At 41.7% G+C, this 25,365-nt stretch overlaps 2 protein-coding genes across 2 annotated transcripts; one reads left to right on the top strand and one right to left on the bottom strand.

Moving 5' to 3' along the window:
- Nucleotides 1-2,391: 2,391 nt before the first annotated feature.
- On the bottom strand, nucleotides 2,392-18,067 carry QDPR (quinoid dihydropteridine reductase). The gene is made up of 7 exons (XM_024213887.3): nucleotides 17,914-18,067; nucleotides 17,284-17,376; nucleotides 14,718-14,814; nucleotides 11,796-11,936; nucleotides 8,799-8,907; nucleotides 7,264-7,347; nucleotides 2,392-3,310 (listed from the first exon to the last, which is right to left on the bottom strand). The coding sequence occupies exons 1-7, from the start codon at nucleotides 18,007-18,009 to the stop codon at nucleotides 3,205-3,207; spliced, it is 726 nt and encodes a 241-aa protein (XP_024069655.1). The 5' UTR covers nucleotides 18,010-18,067; the 3' UTR covers nucleotides 2,392-3,204.
- A 2,017-nt stretch (nucleotides 18,068-20,084) lies between these two features.
- Nucleotides 20,085-24,884, top strand: CLRN2 (clarin 2). The gene is made up of 3 exons (XM_024213882.2): nucleotides 20,085-20,337; nucleotides 23,948-24,127; nucleotides 24,619-24,884. The coding sequence occupies exons 1-3, from the start codon at nucleotides 20,085-20,087 to the stop codon at nucleotides 24,882-24,884; spliced, it is 699 nt and encodes a 232-aa protein (XP_024069650.1).
- Nucleotides 24,885-25,365: the final 481 nt, after the last annotated feature.

Raw genomic sequence — 25,365 nt, 5'->3', positions numbered from 1 at the left:
GTTAAATGCTCCTCTTCCCATCCCAGACATGTCTAGGCCCTTGAACGAAGCTGCATGACAGAACGTGCATTGAAAATGCAACTGCTGATAACCTGTCAACAACTCATTGCTGTAATGGCACACGCCGCTGCAGTGCCTCCTCCACAGCCATGGCACCCTGGGGCTGGGAGTAGCAGCAATCATTTTTTTAAATTTTGTTTTCAAGAGGAAGATGGAAGGGGTGAGAATAGTGGGAAACTCTTGAAGGGGGATGGGTCTGGGAGCCTTACAGGGAAGAGCAGCAGGAGCCTCATGGGGAGAATGGTAAGTGGTGGGAGCTTGGTCTTGCACAGTGCCCTGAAAGGCCAGAAAACTTGAACTAGGGACAACAAAGCAGGGGGAGGGGGGGGCGGGAAGAGCATGCCACAGTCTTTGCTGAAATAGCTGAGGGTTCCTCACTGCCAAAAAGAGCATTTCAAAGACTGTTAAATAACCATATATTCAGGGGAGTAAAAAGGAGGTCTTTCCCATGTACTGCAAGTTTCTGCCCTCTACTGGCATTCTTGAAGATTGCTCACAATTCTGCTGTAAGATTCTGTAATTCTCTCACAAAAAACCCATCAGTGTTCAAGGGCTGGCCATGTTGGATAACTGTTTGCAGAGCAAATCCTTAGGATAAGGTATGTCAAATTCTAGGAATGAGTGTGTCTGACAGGCATCCAAGTCATGAGTGACATTTGCTATTGACTTCTGCAACAGTTTTCAGAGATCAGTCAAACACCACAAGGATTAGAATGAAACACCTCCCTCCCACACAGACAGTGGCTAGCTGCATTCTGGCTAGCTGACACAGGGAGGAAGAGAAAGAGGTGGGAGCAATAACGCATATTCCCTTCACCTGTTATTTTGCTATAAATTCTTGAGCCTATTAAACACACGTGGATTATTTCCACAAAAGATCTCTCTGCATAATTTTGGCTTGACAAAGAGTTGTAATTCACAAATGATTCAGAAATTGATATAATCATATTTGTTAGTGGTGATTCCATTATATAAAATTCTCTGCAAATCAATCAAATTTACCATGACTAAGTGCATCAGTTTTCTATAGGTGCAAAATATCATACTTTTTTAAAAATGGATACTTTTCATTGGTTAATTCACTCAAATTTGTGGCAATGTTGCAGTGAATGCTGAAAGTTGCAATTTCCACAACACAATCACAGCCCATGATTTTCTTAGTCTTACTTATCTTCCAATATTTAGAGCTCTTCATATTTTTTATCAGCCCTGTTCTGTTGCTTCCTTTTCAATTTTCTTTTTTGTGCACAATGCTTTCTACATGGTAGTCCAGGAAAATATTACAGGCTGTACAGTACATTACCTCATGTAGAGAATATAAACTGGGAGAGCTAACAATCCTTTGCAGTTAAGTTGGTTGCTACTTTGCTTTGTGATCTGTTCTCATATGACATTTTTGGAAAACTTTTTTCTGGCCACATTTAATTGAATTAGTTTTTTTTTTAAAAATATGAAGAATTAGGCCCAACCATGCACTTCAGATCCAAATCTGCATGTGGTAGAAGCAGAGAGATATTCTGATCTAGTTTTGGACTATCTCGTTTTAGAGGTAAAGCTAGCTATGAAGTTCACACCCTCATCTGAACTTCAAAAGTTCAGGGGTGTTCATATCTGGAGTTCAGTTTGGGCCCCCATCTTCTCTATCCTCATCATTTTACATTTGTTCCAGTCCAGATTCTAAATAGCAGGAGGACCAGAAATACCATAAAACCACAACAGAAAAGTGTTTTCTCATAAGAACTCTAGCAAACTCATGAGGTTTGGTTCATGCCATGGAACAATGAGGAGGTCACAGTGCCACTACTAGGGTAAAGAGGATGGGCAAAATACTGCCTTCTTTAATGTGTGTACTATGCAAAATGTCCCAAAGTATATCAGCTGATGTTGACCACACTTCCAGCCATCTTCTCACTCTAGAGAACCCCAGTCAGTATGCCTTAGCCCATACCTATGAATTTGAGTGGTGCGGTAAGTCCGGCCCCAGTCCTGGGACCGACAGGGGGTGCTGAACATGAACACAGAGACCTCTAATTGACTCAAGTCTCATTTCCAAATGAGTGTTTTTGGACAGTGGACAACCGATACAAAGGAGATAAGGCAAGTCCAAGCTAGAGCAATGCTAGGGGTTCTCCTTACTTCTCTATAGTAAGAAACTATTTATAACATTTCCATAATGCACCATAAGAAAAAAAACAGGAGACCTTAAAGTATTCCTGTTGTCTGTACACAATAATCTCAAGTAGGGAGCTAAGAATTGTTCTGGAAGCACTGTACAAATCTGTGTAGATGTTACACCACAAATTTAGATTATAAAGTAACCAACCCAATAAATAAAACAATATATATTTATTTAGCACAAAATCCTCTATAGTCTAACAATAGTCTGTATGTTCTATTTCTATTTCCTAGGGCACTTTTTCTCCTTCAGATAGTAAAGAGCCATCAGGAGTTACACAAGACACATTTATAATATTGTAAATCAGTTATTTGGGACAGAAAACACACAACAATAATTGTTGGGCTGACAGCCCTTTTGAAAGCTTTAAGGCAATTTAAGGGCTCTAATCTTGCAACCCCATCTTGTGCACCTTTATTCAGTCCCACTGGCTCCAATGGGACAACTTGAATTGGTATAGAATACTCATACGAAAAGGGGTAGCAGGATTGGGCTTTCCATAGGGCTGCAGTGATTTTATTTTATATCTATGTCCAACAAAAAAACCTAGAGTTAGGATATTAGAAGACGATATTGCTGAAATGGACAAAAAAAAGTTGCCCAAAAGACAACTGAGACAGAACTTGACAGTTATATATGTAGGTACATCACATCATTAAGCACAATTTCTGATACATAGCCACCACTGTTTGCCTTATTTTAAAGAACAGAGGTAACCCCATAGAGAATGCTCAAGATTAGGACATTTGCAGATTTTAAAAATCTATAGCCTTGATTATAGATATAGAAGACAACGGATACCTTTTGGTAAAGGAATGTAGCTTGCATCTAAGAACAGAGAAACATTAGTCAACATCTTGTTTCACAAACAAGATAACAGAATCACTGGATACAGAAGACCACTCAAACTTGACTAGAATGTTACAACCTTCTCATTTGCTGTGTTTTCACAATCACACTGATCAGTCTCAAAGATGTGCAGCAGCTAGTTCTGTCTTCCCTCCTGTGGTTACCACCTGGATTAGGCTTCCTGAGCTTGGTCTGTTCTTCCCAGTGATCCAGTCATAAAAGGTTCTGTTAAAAAATATGAGAATATAATAAGTGTAAATAGGCAAGGGGTGTTTAAAAAAAAAAAAAAGTCAGCCTGCAATATCCACTTTTTTCTCTGTATGCTGTCTTTTTATGTGTGGATCCTTTATAATTGTCTCCACGAGGAACCCCTTACATTCACACGGAGCCCTACAAAATTAATAATGTTCTGCACAGGCACAGGGATCCACCCACGGAGATCTGATGGCACGACTGGGGCCTAGAATGTAAGTTCTTCAAGGCAAAGAGCTGTCTCTCGTCTGTCTACAAAGCACCTATTGTCCTGTTGGGCTCTATCACCATGATTTTCAGAGAGTGTGCAGCACCAGTCTTAGATACATAATAAATATTAAACGTTAACTTTGGGTGGAAGGTAACTGTACCCTGATTCTGCTCCTAAAGTTTGCACAATATTTCAATTTCTTAGGGAAAAAAAACATTTTAAAGATAAAAAGTAAATCCTACAGAAATTTACTGAAACTGATGTCATCAACATGACTAGGCACATTGGGGTCCAAAACAAAAAATATTGCTGGCATCCCAGTAGAGAACTGTTTTTTCCTTCAGAGTCACCCTTCCACTGAAGATTATGGCTAAAATAAAGTCAATATACTTCAAAGCTGTGACTTTGCTTTTTCTTTCCCTTTCTCATATATTTGTTCTCCTCTCTCATTTTCCACTTATTCTTTTCTCGCTCTTCTCCCATCTCTGTCCATTATTTTTTCCCTATTACCATCCTCTGAGTCTCTCCCAATTCCCTCCTCTCTTTCCTTCACCTCCAATGTCCGCCCTTCCTATCCCATCCCTATCCTTCTTGGTCTCATGCTCTCTCTTGTCTAGTGCTCTTTTTTTCAGCTTTTTTCCTTCCCTAGGCATCCTACCCCTTTAAACACTCTCTCCCATCATCACTCCACTGAACTGCAAAACTGTGGAAATGATTCTTCAGGGCTGTGAGGGGAGCAGTGGGACTTGGAAGTCTCACAGGGAGGAATTCATCCCTCAGCAGAGGGCCAACGCATTGCCTATGCTCAATTTAAACACTATTTTGAAGATCGGAAGAGGTGCAGAGGCCTTGTGTTAGCTACTTAAGGTGGAAGGGAGAAGTGCAAAGCATTCCTCAGGGCCCATACTCTATCCTCATGCTCTGCACTCCCCAGTAGCCATTTTGAATGGTCATGCAATCTGATGCAATGCATTCTGGGGCATACTAAACCCCAGAATGTGATTACCAGATGGTATGAGAATTCCTGTGAGGATTCTCGAGAGGAAGGCACTGTCACCAGCTCTCACAATATTTGGTGTTTTTCTTAAAGCCCCAGCTCCTTGAAGGCAAGGAATCTCAGCTTTCATTAAGGAAGTAAATCTTTAACAGGCTCAGCAACCAGGAGGCAAACTAAAGGAAGCACGATTTTCAAAATAATCTCATGATTTTGGGGGGCCTGGCTCGTGATTTTTGAATACGTGGGGTTACCAATACAGGGAAATAGTCTTTGGTTCTACCAGGAAGTGTGACGGAGCTTCTTACAGAGTGTGATCATTACTGAATCATAAAACAATTTCAGAGATAAAGATTTTAGGTTGATGGTGCTGGTTTAACTCTTAAAGCGGATCCGCTCAGCCCGCTGCCAGTCTGGGGTCCCGGCCCTGCCCACATACAGTGGGTACCTACCTTCTCCCTGGTTCTGGCCCATTCTCTTCCTTTCTCTGTACTGAGCTGAGGATGGGAGTGCACTGAGCACAGGGCTGGGGGTGAAGGGTCTGGCCAGGAGCTAGAATGAGGGAGGGGGCTCAGGGTTGGGGCAGGAGGTTTGGGTGTGGGGCACTTACCTGGGCAGCTCCCATTTGATGCAAGGGGTGCAGGTGGGAATGTGGGGGGGGGGGGGGCAGGGGGTCCCAGTTGATGCTCAGGGGGGGGGGGGGGGGGGGGCAGGGTGGGGGGGTGGGGGGTGCATGGTGTGGGGGGGCTGGGGGCATGTGAGGGGGTGCAGGTGTCAGGGCAGGGGGGGCTGGGTATGTGTGGGGGTGCCAGAGTCACGGCTGGGGTCATGAGGGTGGTGAAGGAATCAAACAGAGGGCTGGGTGTGTATGAGGGAGGTACAGGGCTCAGGGCAGGGGCTTGGGGTGTGTGCAGGGGTGCGGGGCTCAGGGCAGAGGGCTGGATGACTGCCCACCTCAGAACCTCCAACCCCCCCCCCACTCCTTGTCCCCTGACTATCCCCTCCTGGGACTCCTGCCCCTAACTGCCCCCCCAGGACACCACCCCCTATCTAAGCCTCCCTGCCTCCCCGTGGAGACAAACATTGCCCCGCGGGAGCACGCAGCCCCGACCCCCAGAGCGCTGCGCCCGCGGCGGCAGGGCTCCAGGGGAGGGGGCAAGGCGGGGGAGGGGCCGGCGGCTTGCTGCGCTCGGCCAGGTGCTCCGACCCGGAGGTGCGGACCCCCCAGCTTGCCGCGCCAGGAGAGTGGGGCTATTTGCCCACCCCGTGCGCACGCCTATGCTTCTGCTCCCTGCCCCCGCGGGGGGAGCGGAGGGGAGAGGAAAGCGGGCCGGGCTAGGCAGGATTTTTAATGGCATGCTGGAGACCCGGCAGGCAGCAGCGTGCCATTAAAAATCAGCTCGCGTGCCATCTTTGGCACGCGTGCCATAGGTTGCCGACCCCTGGATTATGGTTTAGTCCTCTTTTTTTTTTCTCTTCCAGTTTATTTACTTTATGTAGCACTCCATGCAGTCAGACTCACACGTAGAATCAGTTCCCATGTTTGTGAGCGTCTCACAAGTGAAAAACAGTTTAAAAACAACCCTTAAAATTAGGAACGTGTTTGTAAAACCACAGCATCTGGCCAAACGGTCTCAGGAGTGCAGGTAAATAACTGAAAGTATTTACTTTTTTTTTTTTTTAAACTAACTAGATGTCAAGTTGGCAGTGCCCTTTAAATAAGGCAAACAGCTGCCTAGGCCTCCTCTGCCTAAAACCATCCCTGAATGGAAGGTCCAACTAAAGCACTCCAAAAGGCAAGGAAATCCAGAGTCAAAACAGACACGCTGTAAGAACAACGGTGGGAAGTACACAGCTTCAGCCTCGTTTCCAAGTGTCCTGGCTTCTGCAGGCTTAAAGGGAGAACTAGAAAACTAGAGAGATTTTTTCAATGCCCTTCATGATGTATGAAGTTGGATCTGTTTCCACTCTTCCCTCCCCTACAAAAAATGTTGCTGTTTAAAAAGAAACAAAATCCTACATCATGCCTTCACTTCCCTCTCTATGCCATGCCATCTTTGGCAAGATAATGCCACAAAGCCAGCACCAATGAGCTGCAGGGCTCCCTACCCTCAGCCGAGCGAAGGAGGGGACGCTGAGCCTCTACCCCTCAGTATGCAGCAAAGAGATCTGCAGCTCATCTTGCAGCTTTTTGCTGCTTCATTCAGGTCTGACCCTCCACAGATCTAGCCAGTGAGGACTTGATTGATTGATATTATTCAAGAAATAAGCAGACAATGGCACTTCTGTGGGAGGAAGTGGGCACACAGAAGGAGGGGGAACTACATCTACCTTAACACAATATAAAAGAAGCATAAATGCCTTCCTCTTTACAGTTCACCTTTAAACCAGACTGCTTATGTCTGACACAGCTGATTGTGATATAACTTAATTGTCCGCATGCTTTATCAGGCTTGCTGACTTTAAAACACTCAGGGCTAGAGCCTCAGCTGGTGTAAATTAATGAAGGGCCACTGAAGTCAATGGAGTTATGCCAATTTTCACCAGCTGAGGATTCGGCCCTATAAGCTTAAACTAACTTCAAGGCACAGAAAATAGGGTGTGCACAGAAACATCCAAATCTAAGTGACAAGACTGTCTATTTTTAGAAGAGAAGATGCAAAAAACCAGCTGTTTTAAAAGGAGAGCTAGGAATTGTTTAGTCATTGTGCATGTACTCACTCAGCAAGGAATTCTAGGGGTGTCCAGGAGCTGAAATCTGCGTCAGGCATTGATTTCCTGTTCATTGGTGTATCCAAGGTAACCCTGCAAATGAGAGAGATAAGCCTTTCATTTGTACATCATGCTTCTGATAAGAGCTGTCTGCTCTTCCGTTCTTTGCTCTAGTATATGCTGAATTTTCAGAACAGGGCACTGAAATCCAAACAATGTTAGACGGATTTCTCTTGAAAGCTGTATGTCTCTAACAGCATGTAATCATCAGTCTTAAGTTTTTAAATCTATATAATTAAATATGATATTTGTAAGGTAGGATCTTCAAAAATGCCTAAGTCACTGATATGTTGCTGAAAATCCTCCCCTTAACTGTTACTCTCTTCAAACTTTATACAATAACAAAACCTTTCAAGGCATCTATGCAAGTTTGGAATGGCCAGTAGCCAAGAGCCCAGTGTGAACTTGGTATCTGACTGTTGGTGGTACTCTGCAGGGGCAGGGGTTAATTATTCAAATATCCTGTATGTTGTCATTCCCTGTCCAAAAAGAAATGCAGGTGGAGAAGCTTGTAAAGAAGAGGGGGAGATGTAATTAAATGAGTTCAGACAGCATTTTTAAGCCCCTCTACAGTACTTCTGAGCACTGACAATCTTCAAAGACTGTGTTTCATATGGGCCTGGAAAGAAAATACTCAAATCCTTAACTAGGTTATCAAAGAGAATCACAGAAGTTAGATCTTTTCCATGTCTATTAGGCCAGCCAGTTCATCCACCCCTTTGTCAATGCAGGCAGCCAACTTATAATAAAGTGTTAATAGGCTTGTAGCAGGGAAAAGAGGAACTAAACCTTTTGTATTCACAAGTCTTCAAGGGACAATTACTTTAGCTGCCCAAGTCACTCTATCAAGAGGATATATAATATTGTGCACTACAGTAGAAGCTACATTTCTATGGGAAAAAAATCTCAAAAAGGTAAAAAGTTTGGCAAGACATATTTTCCTCATCTAAAACCACTTGGCATTCAGAAGTAAAGTTTGATAGACATCGGCTAACTTTGCCCAACCAAAATTAAGGAATAGTGAATGCAAACATTCAAAAGCACTTTCAGCTAAATAAAACATTCCAGTATTTTCTTTTTCCACATGAACTATAAAGCACATATTTTAAACAGTTTCATACGTCTAATTTGTCACTTTTAGACTCCTATCTACATTACAAAATAACCATATTTAAACATGGTTTAACCATCTGTCAAGGTTAAATCATGGTTTTCTAACATTGTAACAATGATTTCTTCTGTCTGCACAGGAAAGAAAAAATATGCTATTTATTGTTTATGGTAATGCCTATAACATGCTAGGTATGTTCTAGACTATTGAAGAGGGATGGTCTCTGCTTTGAGGAACCACAACCATGTTTAAACTGTTATTTCTGTAGCGTAGATGGGGCCTTAGAAAAGAAGTACATCCATGTGTCACTCAGTTACAGTCACACTTTAAAATTAAACAATGCAATAGTACAGGTAGCTATGCAACCACTTACGGTAGAACAGCAAGAGCAGCAGACCCAGATGGCAAGCCACTGTTTGCACCAGCTAGACTCTGACAAAGCTGATGTACTGCTCCTTTTGCCATGCCATACCCAACCATCCCTAACAATTAGAAATAGAACAGATTAAAAAAAAGTTCTTACTGACAAGAGTTGTATAAAAAGAGACAGTGAAAGTTTCTATGTTATTTGATGAAAGGAAGGTTTATATTCACCTGCAGCAATCTAGGAACAGAATCAGTCTAATAGCACATTGCAAAAACGTATACACATTTTTAGAAGAACTTACCCATGACAAAGGAATTGTGTTGCTATCACAGAGCACAATTTATCTAGCAACACGGAATTTAAAAAATATTTTTAAAAATTATGATTCGCTTAGTTGGTCTCACAAATTGTGTGCCATGAGATCTGAACACAGCGTTATGGCACTTGTCTTTATAAAGACACCCAGAGAAGATATATCTAGAGCTGAGAGAACAACAGATTTTTCAGTTCATTGGTGATTTAAAAAAGTTGAAAAAACAAATTGTTTCAGGTTCAATAAAACATTTTGTTTCAGTTTTGACCATTTTAAATTTTTTGAATATTTAAAACATAAAATTAAAGAAAATTTTGAAAAAAAAAAAAAAGCTGTTTTAAACCCCAACCCCCCCCAAAAATCGATATTTTGTTTAAGAAATGTTGTAATGAAATGTTTCAATTTTTTCAGATTTTTTTTTGTTTTTCTAAATGAATACTTGAGTGAAATCTACACAAATTTTAGAAATCATCATATCTGCCTTTTTCGCCAATTTTTTTACTCTGCTTTAGATATATCTACTATCTATGGCCATAATCTTGCAAACACTTATGCATGTACTTAACTTTAAGGACAAGTAGTCCCACTGACTTTAATGAAACTATTCACATACATAACAGTAAACAAGTGCTTAATTGTTTGCAGAATCAGGGGTAAATACATACAGCCATATTAGAGGAGTCCAGTGGTCCACCTAGTCTTGTGTCCTGGCATGTCTGACACAGACCTTTACCAGATGCTTTGGCAGAAGTTGCAAGAAACCCCACAGTGGAAAGTCATTAAATAACTTCCCTTATGGGCAGGTTTCTTCCTAACCCTTATCAGTTACTAGTTGAATTAGGTTCTGTGGCATGAGAGTTTCTCTCTCCAAAAACAAATGTCTTATACTATCTAATGAAACTGTGGATATGTTTTCACCATCCATATAAATTCCTGTTACTTTATTTGGAATTTTACTGAATTCTTGCACTCAATGATATCTTGTGACAATGAGTTCCACGGGCTAGTTATGCATTGTGCAAAGACGTATTTCTTTTGATCAGTTTTAAATGTGTTGCCCTACAGTTTCACTTAATGTTCCTTTTTTGGGGTATTAAGAGAAAGCCTAAATAGAAGTGGACAATTTACCTTCTCTTTACTATTTGTTGTTTGTATCCCTTATATCCCCTCTTATTTGTCTCCTTTGTAAACCAAATAGTCCCAGTCTTTCAATCTTTGCCATCCATCCTTGAGCCCTTTCTACTTCTGCTATATATTTTTTCCAGTTAGCTGTAGGCGATTTTCATTTAAAGTTACTATACTTAAATAGGAAAATTGTTTCCAGAGTCTACTGAAAAACAAGAGGACATACCATAAAAATGGGGGGAAAGAATAACTAGACTTCCATAATTATGAATAATAACAAGCCTAAATGTCAGAAGATACATTTGCACTAGTTGAGCAACAATTCTTTCCCAATTCCTCCTCACATTTAATAAGGTTCATGTGTTTTCCCACAGCACTGCTTGTCTTAAAAATCCACAGTGATTGAAACCATCCTGCTCAAAACATGAAAGCAAATTAAGTTGATTCTCTACCCTAACAAAATGTCACGGAATTACTCCAAAGGGTTCACCTATTTGTATTTTTAACAGTACATGGTCAGTCTGTTGCAAAAAGGAAACAAACAACCTTTTCACTCAATAACAACAATTTTATCTTCAGACTATGTTAGATGCAGCTTTAAACATGGGAATATAGAGGCCAAATCATTAACTAAAAAACACAGTATACTTTCCTAGAACATAATGGTAACAGTTAATTCCTTTAGCTCTGTTTTCAGACATAGCTTTGAAGACGCACCCCTTATCTTTACAACCTATTCTATCATTTTAACTTTTAGAATTTCTTATGTCACATCAGAATACTGTTGCAGATATCTAAGAGAGCAAAGTAACACTAATATAAGAGACATGGAAATGGAAGTTACTTCACTTGCATCTCAGATAAATCTTGCAGACTTTAAGGGATGTTAACCTCTCTGTCTTCACCCTTCACACCCACAGTCCCCTAGTGCCTGTGTTTTTTAAATTGTTTTCAGACTTTCTTCTCTACAAAGAGCAAGAAAAACTGGAATGAGATCAAAGATCACAAGGTATATTTCACAAAGTCTATACTAAACAACTAATGGAGACAGAGGCTGAAGGTCATCAAGCTTATCTATGTCTGAAGCAAGGTGAACTGGATTCAGAACATAACCAGGATGGCCATGTTCAATAAAAACAACTGAGTCATCACTAACTTTAAAAAAAAAATAGTTACCTAAGAACCCTGCCTTCCAGGAAAGCAAATATGGAGTTTAACCTTCTCCAAGGGTTTACAATGTTGTACCTAAAATTTTTAATGCGTTGTTATTCTTAATTATTTCCCAAGCATTTCTGACTGCTTGATATAGTAAAAAAGATTTCACCAAAGCCAGACAACTAGTATTTAAGCAACAGATTTTCTCTCTTTTCTTTTTTTGCACTATACTTGCCAGGGGTTTTGGATTGCCAACTGCAAAGTTACAACTTTCCTCAAGGGATTCAAACAGCTGTTTACCATATGTATATGGGAAGAAATGTAAGGGAGTAAAACTGTTGTTTCTCAAATAAGAATAATTAAAACATTTATTGTTGGTGTCAAAGCAAACACCACATTTTGCTTGTTACCTGGAGTTCCAGCCAAAGCAGCTTTTGCTCCAGTCAGAGTCAACAAGCCTCCTTCTTTCAGATGTTTTGTGGCTAAATGACTGGAAATAGTTGACGTCCAAACACTCTGTTTCCACATCAGGTCAGAATTTTTATATAAAGCTGAAAAACAAAATAGTTCATAGAATATCAGGATTGGAAGGGACCTCAGGAGGTCATCTAGTCCAACCCTCTGCTCAAAGCAGGACCAATCCCCAACTAAATCATCCCAGCTAGGGCTTTGTCAAGCCTGACCTTAAAAACCTCTAAGGAAGGAGATTCCACCACCTCCTTAGGTAACGCATTCCAGTGCTTCACCACCCTCCTCGTGAAAAAGTTTTTCCTAATATCCAATCTAAACCTCCCCCACTGCAACTTGAGACCATTACTCCTTGTTCTGTCATCTGGTACCACTGAGAACAGTCTAGATCCATCCTCTTTGGAACCCCCTTTCAGGTAGTTGAAAGCAGCTATCAAATCCCCCCTCATTCTTCTCTTCTGCAGACTAAACAATCCCAGTTCCCTCAGCCTCTCCTCATAAGTCATGTGCTCCAGCCCCTCCAATCATTTTTGTTGCCCTCCGCTGGACTCTTTCCAGTTTCTCCACACCCTTCCTGTAGTGTGGGGCCCAAAACTGGACACAGTACTCCAGATGAGTTGGGTCAATCATCTAGAATGCAAAAGTCTTCTAGTTCTAGCTTGTGCCCCACCATACAGACTGAAACAACAGTATGCAAATCTGCCTTATGCCACTTCGTATACCCCACTTCTGCTGAAATCCTCATCACTGCCTTCAGCACCTCTAGCCTTGCCCACTGTATCTCCATTCTCTTTGGCTTCCTCAAGTTCCTGCTCAACAGCACATGCACAATACTGTTACCTGACCTCACTACAACAAGTGTGACCACATCCCCTATCCTCAGCCAGTTCCATTGGTTCACCTTTAATTTCTGTACCCTGTTCAAAACTCCCCTCATTTCTAAAACTCCCATGGACTTGCTTTCATCAGTGTCAAAGACCCTGTCACTTTCTTTACACCCTCCTCCTGTACTCATCTTGCACCAGCTTCCTCTCTCTGTCCCTTTGCATAGTCTCAGCTGTGATATTGAGAGCCTTCTCTTCTACAGCTCTTACCTTCTAGAATGACCTTTTCATCTGCAGGGAAAACAACTCTTCTCCTTGCCTATTGTTCTTAAGTTCTCACTCTTTATTCTTTTAACTTTGTAACTGTATTATTTAACTTTATAGTCCAGTTAGAGTTTGTATGAGAGAAGCTGTATAAAATAAAGTTGCATTGTTTTGCATAAACTATAGGTTTAAGTCTGTTTAGTTCTTGGATGGGTGACCACCTGAGAAAACCAAATGCTCTATATGCTTTTTCTTTTCTGTGATCGCAAAGACTGCTCTGAAATATTTTATGTCTGCAGTGGTGATCTTTGGGTAGTGCTCTGTAGTATTACATAAAACCTAGTTTTTTATTTCAACCGCTGCTTGCTTACTCCCTGGAATGTCATGGAAAACAACACTAACTGCTAGACCGCAACCATTTTTTCCCCAGTGGCTTTGGTCTTGTTAGATCTCATAAGCTATGCAGGACTGGACCTAGTGGATGGAAAACCCCAAGGAATAAAGGAATTGGTGGGAAACATATCTTTTGTTCAGACTATTGTTCAAACAGGGGCTCCATCTGCCTACAGGTGGTCTGGACTGTATGACTGCTGCCTAGACATGCTCAGAATCTCAAGACTTCTAAAGGACTGGCCTGCATGTAGTTTCAATTTAAAAAAAAGAGTTGTAGTATTACAGCTAGTCAGTTCAAATGAAAATAGAATTTTAAAATAATTCAGCAATCGTTAGTGTTAACAACATATTACTGGGGGACAGAGGGAGAAAAATTAAGATTAAGCAAATAATATTGAATACCTATACCTTTAGCATTTAAGATGTTTATTTCCATAAAAACACTACCTTAAACTCAAACACACACATGCTATTAATATATGTATGTGAAGTAGACAGGATGACCACACATCCCTAGACATTCCCATTTGCCATCCTGATTGTCAATAACTTAAACTGATAGTACAGTACTATCTGTTAGCTAATTTACAGTAGTTAAACTGTTTGACTGCATTGTGTTGGATTATAACAGATACACACAAATATTTACTTTTTCATGAAACAATAGTGAATGTCATCTTCCTATGTTGTCTTTAAAAATAAGAAACACCTTTGCATTGTATGTGGTGAGAAAGGGAGGGTCCATCAGCTGCTTTATATACTCCAGATAGGAAATTAGGCTAATAATTTTGGATATCCTAACCTAGGTTAGAAAAATTCCATTCTGGCTATTATGAAATGTTAGGAGCTCAGTAACAAGCCATTTTAATGTTAAACTTGATGACCTGCATCCATTTAAAAAAAGCTATTTTAAGCACTATATAAAAACCTGTCAGTATGCAACAGTATAGTGCCACAATACAACACCAGTGAAGACTCTGGAAGGTAGTGTGGCCTAGTGGATAGAGCATTAGACTGGGACTCAGGAGACTTGAGGTTTATTCCAGGCTCAGCCAGTGACCTTGGGCAAGTCACTTTAATCTCTGTGACTCAGTTTCCACATCTGTAAAATAGGGCTAATGATACTGACCTTGTCTGTAAAGCACTTTGAGATGTACTGATGAAAAATGCTACATTAGAGCAAGGTATTATTATTATTAATCACATGTTACCATCAAATAGAAAAGGCTATGAAAAGCACTTAGAGGTGGTCCAGCTCCCATTGATTTGGATACTGTGTGATCACAGTAAAAGAGATTTTAGTCAGAGATCTACCTCTTACCATGACTTTTTCTTCCCATTGCATTAATGTGTTTGTCAGTATACTACTAACAAAGGGCTTACATTTAGCTTTTGCACTGCCACCTGCCCATCCTCCAGCTACACACAGGATAGCATCCACCTTCTGTTCACCCAGAAGTTTTCCAACATCTGCTGTCACCTTAAATATATAACAAAGAAGTTATAAAGTCATTCTGAAAATACTGCATTGAAGAAGTAAAGATATAAATACCCAACCTTTAAATTGTAATTTTTAAAATTATTTTGCACACACGGTGATGTAAGCAGCTATTTAAAATTAGAGTTTATGATTTTACCCACTGGAAGTAAAACAACAATGCTGAATCCGGAAAACAGATTAAACAACCACCATATGCTAGGTGATGTCAACTAACATGTGAGTAAGGCTTGCAGGATCAGTTAGTTTCAGGGATCAGGCTCTCTATGAGCTGAGGGGTGAAAACATTATCTACTAGCACTTTGAGTTTCTCTTGGGACACTGCTTTCCAGGTAACAGTCCTTCCTTTTGTACTGTACTGTTCAGAAACACGGAATGAAGGTGTAAGAAAGAAATCTGATAATGGAATAGCCTCGCTGTTGGTAAAGTTTCTGCCTAACCCTAAAGCTTATACCCTAAAGCTTGGGAGCATAGTTTATACCCTCGCTTATAAGCTTAAAGCTTGAGAGTTTATACTTTTAACCTACCCTATTTTTGTTTCCTCTCCCAAGTGTAGGACTTCATATATATATATTAGGACTGAATTTTATCTCTGTGGAACTTATACTAAGAACCTTTTGTTGTTGTGCAAATTATTCAGCGACAGATCAGTTTCCAAGTGAAAAACCAGGGGTATAACCAAATCATTTCATGTTTTAAAGAAAAGACCAACATTAAAAAAGCAGAAATATGACAAATTTGAGGTTTGAAATACTCCACAATCTATTTAAAAGCCTTCTGAATTATACATGCATAAAAGTAACATTATGCCTAATGATTCAGTTTATCAGTTAGAGGAACATGCTCATATGTGAAGAACAAGGCTTCACTTGTTGATAATAATGTAAAAATCACACGTAGGCCCCGATTCTGCAACTTCTGCATGGGAGTGGACTGTTGCATCTGCATGGAGTCCCATCAAGCTCTCGGAGGCTCTGCATAGGCACAGCAATCTGTCTGCACACAATACATTTCAGGATTGAGACCCAAGAAAGAAGTGGAAGGTTAGGAGACCAAGTTCTTAAATAAATTGTCACAGCTAAGTCTCCAAGAAACATTTTCATGCAGATAAGTTGTGTTCAATTAGCCTATCCAACTCTATTGGCTTTTCCTGAAAAGTGTTGTGCCTGCTTCCGTGGCTCATAATGAAGGGTGTCTAAATAACCACATTAACAAAATGTACTCATCTTGACTACAAATGTGGGTGACTGTCAAGAAAGGAAATCAGGTTAGGAGAAACAGGTAATGCAAAACTGTAGTACATTTACAATTTGAATTTTAAAATGACAATGTCTGGTAATTTAGGCTCCAGAATTAGGTGATTTGTGGGGGGGGGGCGGAATGGAGGGGGTGTGGGGGGGTGTGTAGGGGTGTTTGGTTTTGTTTTTTTAAGTTTCATGGAAATGTTTTGGGCACCAATCCTGTGAGATGCTCTTCACAGTTAGACCCATGAGTCCGTGTTAGCCCCACTGACTTCAGTGGTACACTGCATGGGTGTACGGGCATGCCCATGTGAGGAGCTTGCTGCATTGATAACTGAGTGTTGATGAAACTATTTTTGTTTCTTTATTTCTTTTCATAATTTTGCAGAATTCTGACAGAGAAGGAGGAAACAAGGAAATTGACTAGAAACTGGCAAGTCCAGTTTCACTGCACAAAGTGCAAAAAGTAAACCAATGTGACCAACGGAAAAAAAACACAAATTTGTAAAATTCTTTCAGATTCTGTCTACAGCAGAAGTTCTCAAACTGTGGGTCAGGACCCCTCAGGAGGCTGCGAGGTTATTACGGGGGGGGGGGGGGCCCCCCCCCCCAACCCCTTCTTTGCCTCCGGCATTTATAATGGTGTTAAATATTTTTTTTAAAGTGTTTGACTTTAGAAGGGGGGGAGGGGGTCACACTCAGAGGCTTGTATGTGAAAGGGGTCACCAGTACAAAAGTTTGAGAACCACTGGTCTACAGTTTGTTGTTACCCAGATACAGATTTTAAAGATAAATATGGTTTTAATAAAAGGAGGGTGTCCCTGGGCTCTCTGAATGTAATAATACATATACATAGGCTCCAGGTTATCCCAAAAAGAACGAACAATGGAGAGTGAATGAGAACTCTGTCTTTTTTTAATATGAATACACTGATGATAGCCTTAACCGTGGGGAAGCCAGGTATCAGGCTGAAGATGACTTAACTGCATGGCCACGGGGAAACAGCTTATAAGAAACAAAGCAAAGCAGTCTATTCTATAATCTATTCTAGATAGGATTATATACTGCAGTCCTTAAGACATTTAGAAACCTGGTGCTTTTCTCAACACTTGAAAGAACTGCCCAGGCACCTTCCTAACACAAAGCAGTTGGCCCAGCGATTGATGCCACAAGCTTTATTACAACATTTAAAGGAAAATGAATCAGTCACCTGATCTGCTTGCTCAGTGAAGGAGTCGGTCATTTTCACAACAACACTGGCATTAGCTTCTTCATTTTCTGCTAGGTCAATGCTGGCAACCCACTGATAACAACAAACAAGAACAAAGAGAGAGTTTTACTTTTTAAATGGATCATTTATCAGTAAATAACAGATTTTTTTTTTTTTTTAAAAAAAGTATTTAAGGAGCCATACAGTCTGTACTTTGCCCACTTCACAGCTGGGGTGAAAAACCAATGCACTCGGTGATTTGCAAGGAAGGCAGCAATTGGCCAGCTGCAAACTAGCTGCCAAGCTTTACTCGTTCGCGGGGAGGAAGCCTCCCCCCGCTTTGGGGATTAGCTGCTGCAAGGAAGGGTTTAAAGTCTCTTCCTCTGGCAGGAGAAAGGAGTTCGTGGTGTGTCTCGGCGAGATTTACACTCTCGCTCGTCGGTTCTCAGAGTTCTGCAATTCACAGGTCACTGCCGGGGGAAAGCCCTGGCCGCTGGGCCGAAGCAACGCAGAGCGGTGCAGGGCTGCGATACACAGGAGAGCGCGTCCTCCGCGGGCAGCTGCTCCCAACCACCCCCCAAGCCATGCAGCGATGGCACTAAGTGCCCAGCCCGCTCTGTCGGTGGTTACCCAGTGCTTGGCTCTGAAATACTGCACGCATTTGGCTCCCAGGGCCCCTCTGCCTCCATACACCAGCACCCTGTGCGCCTCTGCTGCCGCTGCCATGCTCCGGCCGCTGCCTGCCCGGCTCCCTCTCGCCTTCTGAGCCTGCCGCTACCAGGGGCTTCGGAGCCCGCCCCGCCCCGCCCCGCCCAGCAGCTCCGCCTCCCCGCAGGGCCGCCCAGCGGCAGAGGGACCCCTTCGCTTCCCGCTTCCGCGCTCACCACCGCCATCTAGGCTGGCTGAGAAGCCGCGGGTGGCGCTGCACCAATTCCCCCCGGGCCAGGGATCAGTGCAACACGCCCCTGCGGCGGGCCTTCTGTTTAAGTTCGAGGTTTAAATAAGGACGCTTGGTTGCACACCATGGATGTATGTATCTATCAAATGCCGGTGAGACAGCGCTGTGCAACAGAATCCTTTGATAACACAGGCGCTATGTGCATTTTCGATCATTTTCCGCCCTCGGTGGATTGCCTTGCGCTCCTATACAGATTTCCCACGTGGCTAGGAGTCATTGTAGACTAGTGGCAGCAGAAACTTTCTGAAACTAATGCATTTTGGTTAAAAATAAAAAGGTCTAGCAAGCAACACGTTAATGCCCCAATACAAGGAAAAGCCAGGGTGCAAATGGTGCTGGAAATTCAGTAGGAGACACTATTGTTTGCGAGCAATCCCTCATGGTCACTACGGGCCACACATTGCACTTCATGTAAAAATAAAGGCATCTTGGTCAAACTCCAACTCAAAACATTACATCCTACTTAAATTTCTAGCGCATATGCAATGACCCTATATCCCTATATGTTAATTTACCAACAAAATGCAGCTACCTCTGACGACAGCAGCTATTAAGCAGAACACTACATAATAACTTAGGGCAGGAAATGTTTGTTCCTTTTAATACATTTGTTAGGTGATCTTATTCTCTGATGCTGGGCTCCGGGTAAGAATATGTACATATAGATTAGATAAAAGAATATTAAGTAACCGACTGAATCTGCAGGTGAAATTTAGGTCCACTGTAATCAACTGAGTTGGAATGTATCCAGGACTCCAGGGTTACCCTCCTTACTTTTGCAAATAGTGCTATGTGGGACCTTCACTGATGATAAATGATCAAGCCTTTGGTTTTATATTTTACCCAAAAGACAGCAGCACCTTTGACAGCACTAGTACCCCTCCACAACTTGTTTAGGCACTAGTCAGAGGAATATTATGTTACCTACTTTACAGGGATGCTGGGAGGATTGATTTATTAATTAATCATTGTAAAGAGCTTTGAGGTCCTTAAGTAAAAGTGCCTATAGATGTGCAAACTGTTTTTGGTTTTTTTTCAGTGCTATCTGGTAGTACTTCTGGCATGTACATTTGTGACTGTTTCTGCACATGTTTACATTAGCAAGTTGCTGGTATATATTAAAGAAGGCTGGCATTGTGCTTCTCTAAGCTACAACAAATTGCTTTGCATCCTATTTTATGTAGAAGATTAATTTAATAAGACTTGGCATCCTGAAACATCATTTATACACTTCAGTTAACAGGATTGGCGAATGGAGGGTCATCATTTTGTTGTTTACAAACAGTTCTGGTGGCTGTGACAGTAGTGACATTTAGAAAAAGGGGGACCGCAGCAAGCACCAAGGGAAAGACATTTGATACAGCTTCGGTGTCAGCAGAATTCTGTTGCCAATTTTTTTTTCCACATTACATCCCTTTCACACAATTTGTTTAACTTTTCTTTATAATCCATACAACTGAATTGTGCATCTAAATTTCTCCCATGTGATCCTTGTCAAGAAATTAGTGTCATTTGAGTATTTAAAACAGGGAACAATTAAACCCTCTGATGAAACATTAGTCGTGCAATAGATATAGGATTACTTTCTGCAGAAACAAGCACCACTGCGCTACAGTGTAATGAAGTTGTTCTTCGCAACCATTTCAGGATGTTGTTGTAGCAAATCTACACTTTGGGCTTGCTTTTTAACCGTGCCTCTGGTTTTAAAATACAATGAGATTTAAAGGGTGTGTGTGGAATAACTGGCGTCTTACTACCTGTGGATTTCTGAGCAGCAGCAAAATGTGAAACTCATCTAATTACTGCCGAGAGGCCTTGGAGATGATTTCTTGAAACTACTAGGATGCCCAACTGCTTTAAAAAGACCTTGTTTGTCTTGGCTTCTGCATTGAGTTTTGTGTCTTTTCTCTTGATTGTCATTGCTATGGGGACCCAAAAGTGGATGACTGGCAAAATCCTTTGTAAAACAGGAGCTGATTTGGTCAACGCCACAGACCCAGAGCTAGTTAAGTTCATTGGAGATATTTACTACGGACTCTTTCGGGGGGGCAAAATACGACAGTGTGGTTTGGGTGGGCGGCGTTCCAAATTCACAAGTAAGTAAAGTTTTGGTTGAATATATAAATAAATTCTAAGAGCATTGTAAGTCCTTTTGTTTGTAGTACCTGTAGAATAGGAATAGTTATTGAACTCACATCTATGGCTCATTTTCCTTGTGGCTTTTATGGTTCTGAAATATGAGTGAGAATTTTAAAAAACAAACATTGAGTTATGTTCTTTGGTACAACCTTATATCACTGCATATGCAGATAAGAAAAATATTCCTTAATTATTATGGGATAGACTGAGAGTTTCCTTTAAATTCTGTGCTAGGGCCTTTGTATCTCTGTACCACCCTAGGAGGAGTTCTGGGAAGGAACTGTGACTCAGAGCCTCCCCTCCGAGTCAGGATTCTCTTAGAGCTCCTATTTTACATGGGGGAAGGGAAAGTATGTTGTGTTGGTCAACTATCCTTCCCTTGTGTCCAGCTGACTCCAAAGGCTGTAACATAGAGGGAGGAGCCATGGCTCTGCGTGCTCCTTGACTCTCTCTTCTTCCACCATGCCCAGCTGTTTGTGGGAGGGAATATTGGCATACGGCCCCTGCTCACTCACCTGCCAATGCCTGAGCTCAATATCTGGGTAGATCCTGTTCAGGGGAATGGAGGAAGGGGCAGCTTTATATCCCCTTAGTCTCCAGCTCAATCATGTAGGGCTAATTCAATCCTTAATAAATACAGACTTTCTCATCAGTTGCTACGCAACCTGAAGGGGAGTGCTATAATTGCACAGTGACTACTGGAATGCATGGATAGTATGCCAAAAGGGTTTGATCCTACAGTGCTTATGCAAACCAAACTCCAGTTAAAATCAGTGGGACTCTTCCTTGCTAGGACTGCAACCAGATGGCAGAGTTCTGTAAATGAATACGGTATTGAGATTTCCTTTTTTAAAAAATTATGAGATCTTTAGTTAGATGCTGTGGGCTAACATCTGGCCTCCCCTCGAGAGATTGCCTATGCTGGGTGTGGCTGCTGGGCAGGCACTCCGGAGCCATTTTGCCAGTGCGCAGCATACATGGGTAGAATACCTCAGGAGGCCCTAGAGGACCACACTTAATAAGGACCCTTCTTTCCATTGCTTTAGAAACAAGTTACTGAGCAGACTCCCAAACCCAGTGGCCTCAGAGGACTGTGTGATGGGTTATCTGCCCCCAGCCCTTGATGAGGACGCACAGGAGCTCTCTTCATCCTCTTTCCCTCCTCCACGTACAAATCTGCAGGCTTAGTCGAATTTTGCCCTGTATGTTTTGTCCTTATGCCCCCTCCCCTAATAAACTGCTTCATATTAGTGCTCCCAGTATCACACTGACAGTGTGTGCCACAGAAGGCCCTACCATGATAATTATTCTCTAATAACAAAGGATACTAGTTTCTGTCTCCACACTGCTCAGGTATCCTCCTACCTCCCCCACTCTCCTTCCCTCTATTGGTCCTGTTCTTCCTCAGGCTCCAATTTATAGCAAAGCCTGTCAGTGTGGTGATTAATTTTTAATTTTTAACCCAATTAACAACCCAAAAATTTAATAATGGAAGCATAAACTTTAAAAAATACACATGCATGAAGAGCACTGAATTTTTCAAAGTAATCCAATCGACTTGGGTCTATGGAGGCATGGACATCTCAGAGAAGTGGAAGAGTTGCAAGGGATCCTGCATGTGTTACTTCACATAGAGCCACATCAAACCTAAGGCCAGCTCGGACTGGGATGCTCTGCAAACTTTATACAAAATGTAACTAAAACTTGGCCAGCAGCCCAGCAAAGCTAGCTGTTACTAAACTACAACTGAGCCAAACATAGAAAAGAAAAAGAAGGTGAAAGGGGGAGGCTAAAATGGTCAGTGATATACTGACCCAAATAAAAAGGCCTTAGACCATGCCTGAAAAACAGTCATAGAAGGATTCTGCTGAACAGCTTCTTGATTCTGTAGATGGGGTCCCTAAACAGAGAATGGCGGTTCCCTTGCCTTGTTCAGAGTCAACCTGAAAAAGGAGACTGAGAAAACTCATCTGACCACAGATACATTGGAGGGAACCCAGGGGAAACCTTGGGCCTAGATTATTGAGAGCTTTTTATAGGTTGGGCCTGCGGACATGAACTGGCAGGGCAAGAAGACTGGGACTAGGAGCCAGAAAAGGAAATGGAGGTTGTGGGAGGGACTGGGAGCAAGTGGATGTGGGGAAGACTGAGATTGGATGAGATGTCGAGGGAGACTGGGACTGGCTAGGCAAAGAGACTGAGAACCAGTGGGGCATGGGGAAGGGGAAAGATTTATCTGCTGAGCAACCAGGGAGCAGGGGAGAACTGGTACTGATTAGGGAAAGGAACGGGAACAAGGACACAGAGATTGGATGGAGAAGGATTTGGACTACAAACAAGTGCGGATAGGGTCTGTGGCGGGAGGGGGGCAGTGACTACACGCCAGGTGTGGATGATAGATCGCATGAGGAGCTGGGAGTGGCAGGGAACTGGGATTAGCTGGGCAAGGAGTTGGGGGAGGGGGGCCTGAGAAGGGGAGTTTGGAGGGGTGGGATTAAGACTTGATGGGCAGGGAGACTGGGTGAGAAGCCTGAGAAATAGCGAATGGGACTGGCTAATTGAGGAGAATGAGACTGAGATGACGAGCCGGGTAGGGAAAAGAAGGGACCGGACTGGGACAGGTTGGAGGGAACAGGGTAGAAGGGGTTATGCTTGAGGAGAATGGGCAGAACAGTCTGGACCCATGGGAGCATGGAATGAGGCAGGGGTCCTGTGGAAAAAATAGTATGTGACTCTGTAATTAAAGGCTGTATTATAATATATACACACATGGGGAACAGGCAACCTTAACTGTGACATTTCATTAGCACTATCTATTGAGACTGCAGTATCATATCTAGCCTGCTTAAGGCAGCCTGGCCTGTAGTGAAGTCTCCTAGGCTTACAGCCTGATTCAGCAAGGCACCTAATCACATTTAGTTGCTGTATAAGTTTAATACAGATACATAACTATTAGAAATGAGCTCATGGTACCGGGTTTGGATCTGAGATTGTGTCTACATTTGGAACTAGGTGTATGATTCCCAGCTCATATAGACATAGTTGCCCTAGCTCTAATCAAGCTAGCATGCTAAAAATAGTAATGTAGCCGAAGTAGCATGGGGATCAGTGAGCAGTGGCATAGGCTAGCTGCCTTGTGTACAAACACACCTGGGCCACAAGGGTGCATAATCTGGGCGGCTAGCCCGTGCTGCTGCTCGCCACTGCCCATGCCACAGCAGCTACACTACTGTTTTTAACACACTAGCTCAATGACCGCTAGTGTGAATATGTCTACTCGAATTGGGAGATCACACTCCCAGCTCATAGCATAGACATATTCTGTATCTGAATTTCCCCAAAGTTCAGGGGGGTACAGGGTCAAAATTCTGCTCCTCTGATGTAGTGAGCAGATAAATTCATCCCTCATGAACTAACACACCTGTATCTACCCAGATTGACTCCTCCCGTAAATAATGCCTTGTTAATTTGAGTGAAAAGCAGTTTATAGCATCAGTATAATGTGTATTCTGTAATTTTCACAGGAAGATTTATACACTGAATAACTGAATATTTGTTTCTTGCCAGTCTTCCCTCATCTGGTGAAAAAGCTGAATGCAGGCCTTCATGTGATGATTTTAATCTTCCTTTGTGCGGCCATTTCCTTTGCTCTGGTCAGTTTTGGATTCTGCATTCTCAATGCAATAAAAGTTCCATTCCGAGCTATTAAAGGTCCAGCAGGTATTTGCCTATGGAATTTACTTGCAGGTAATATAATTTTAAAATATTTTTTACTACCAACCACATTTGAATAAAATGGTAAAAGTAAATGTCTACAAAAATAAAAACATCTTCCCCTTGCCATATCTATATTTCTCCTTGGCTTATATACTTGTGTGCAAAAATAGAGTTAGCACTGAATTCCCCTGTATTAGAATAAAACTATTAGAAGGCATTTCAGCCTTAAGCATATAGTAGATTATTTTGTATGAACAGGGAATTCACATATATAGCCTCAATATCACATACAAGAGAACTTTAATAGAAACATAACATTGGTGCAATGCTTGGTCACCTAACTAATAAAGGCCCCAGTTCAGGAAAGCACTTAGGCACATCCTTAAATCCATCCTTAATCTGGATAGCACTTAATTATGTGTTTAACTTTAAGCATGTGCTTAAATCATGTTTTTGTGAATCACAGCCAAAATGTCTGACTTGTTTTGAAAATGATTAATTATTTTTTCATTCTGTTGCAGGAGGCTTTACATCACTGGCAGTCACTAGCTTTATAGCTGCTGTTAAACTTCATCACCTCACAGAAAGAATTGCCAATTTCCAGGAAAATGTCTTTCAGTTTGTAATTTTGGAAGAACAGTATGAAAGCTCCATTTGGCTTTGTGTGGCTAGTGCTACATCTCATGTAGTAAATTTGTTGCTAATAGCCATAAGTGGGGTTCATTTCCCTGAATTCAAGACTAAAACAGAAGAGGCGACTGTTACAGCAGAAGATATCATGTACTGATAACCTTCACCTACATAAAACTAGTTCTACAAAGTGAACTCTCATGATAAGAACAGCTCCTTGGTTCTGCAACTTTTGAACTGGATGGCGATTGTTGCTGTCATGGACAGTATAACTGCCACTTGCAGAAATATACAGTATTTTTGAGGCCAGTTGTCAGTACCAGCAATTAATATTCACTGCAAGGAAGACAAACTATAGAAACCTCATGATTGAAAAACTAACCAATATGGACAACAATAAAGTTATTTTCTAGAATATTTTTCATCTTAAATATTTTACATATCAGAGTTAAAGTATGTTTTCACCAAAACCAAAAAGTGAACTATAGGTAAGGAAGAGAATACATAAATCGCAATACTTCGGCCTTTAATTTACTAGAATGCATTTTTATTTCAAAGCAGGAAGAACAGACACAGGATTTAAGGTTTTATCCAGAGTTGCAAGCTATTTCCTCAGAATTCTCTAGAAAATCTGAGAG

The sequence above is a fragment of the Terrapene carolina genome, unplaced genomic scaffold (assembly GCF_002925995.2).
Source record: "Terrapene carolina triunguis isolate 2854851 unplaced genomic scaffold, T_m_triunguis-2.0 Scaffold66, whole genome shotgun sequence".
Classification (NCBI taxonomy): Eukaryota; Metazoa; Chordata; order Testudines; family Emydidae; genus Terrapene; species Terrapene triunguis.
The sequence above is the reverse complement of the archived record's forward strand: the minus strand, read 5'-3'. Positions and strand labels throughout refer to the sequence as shown.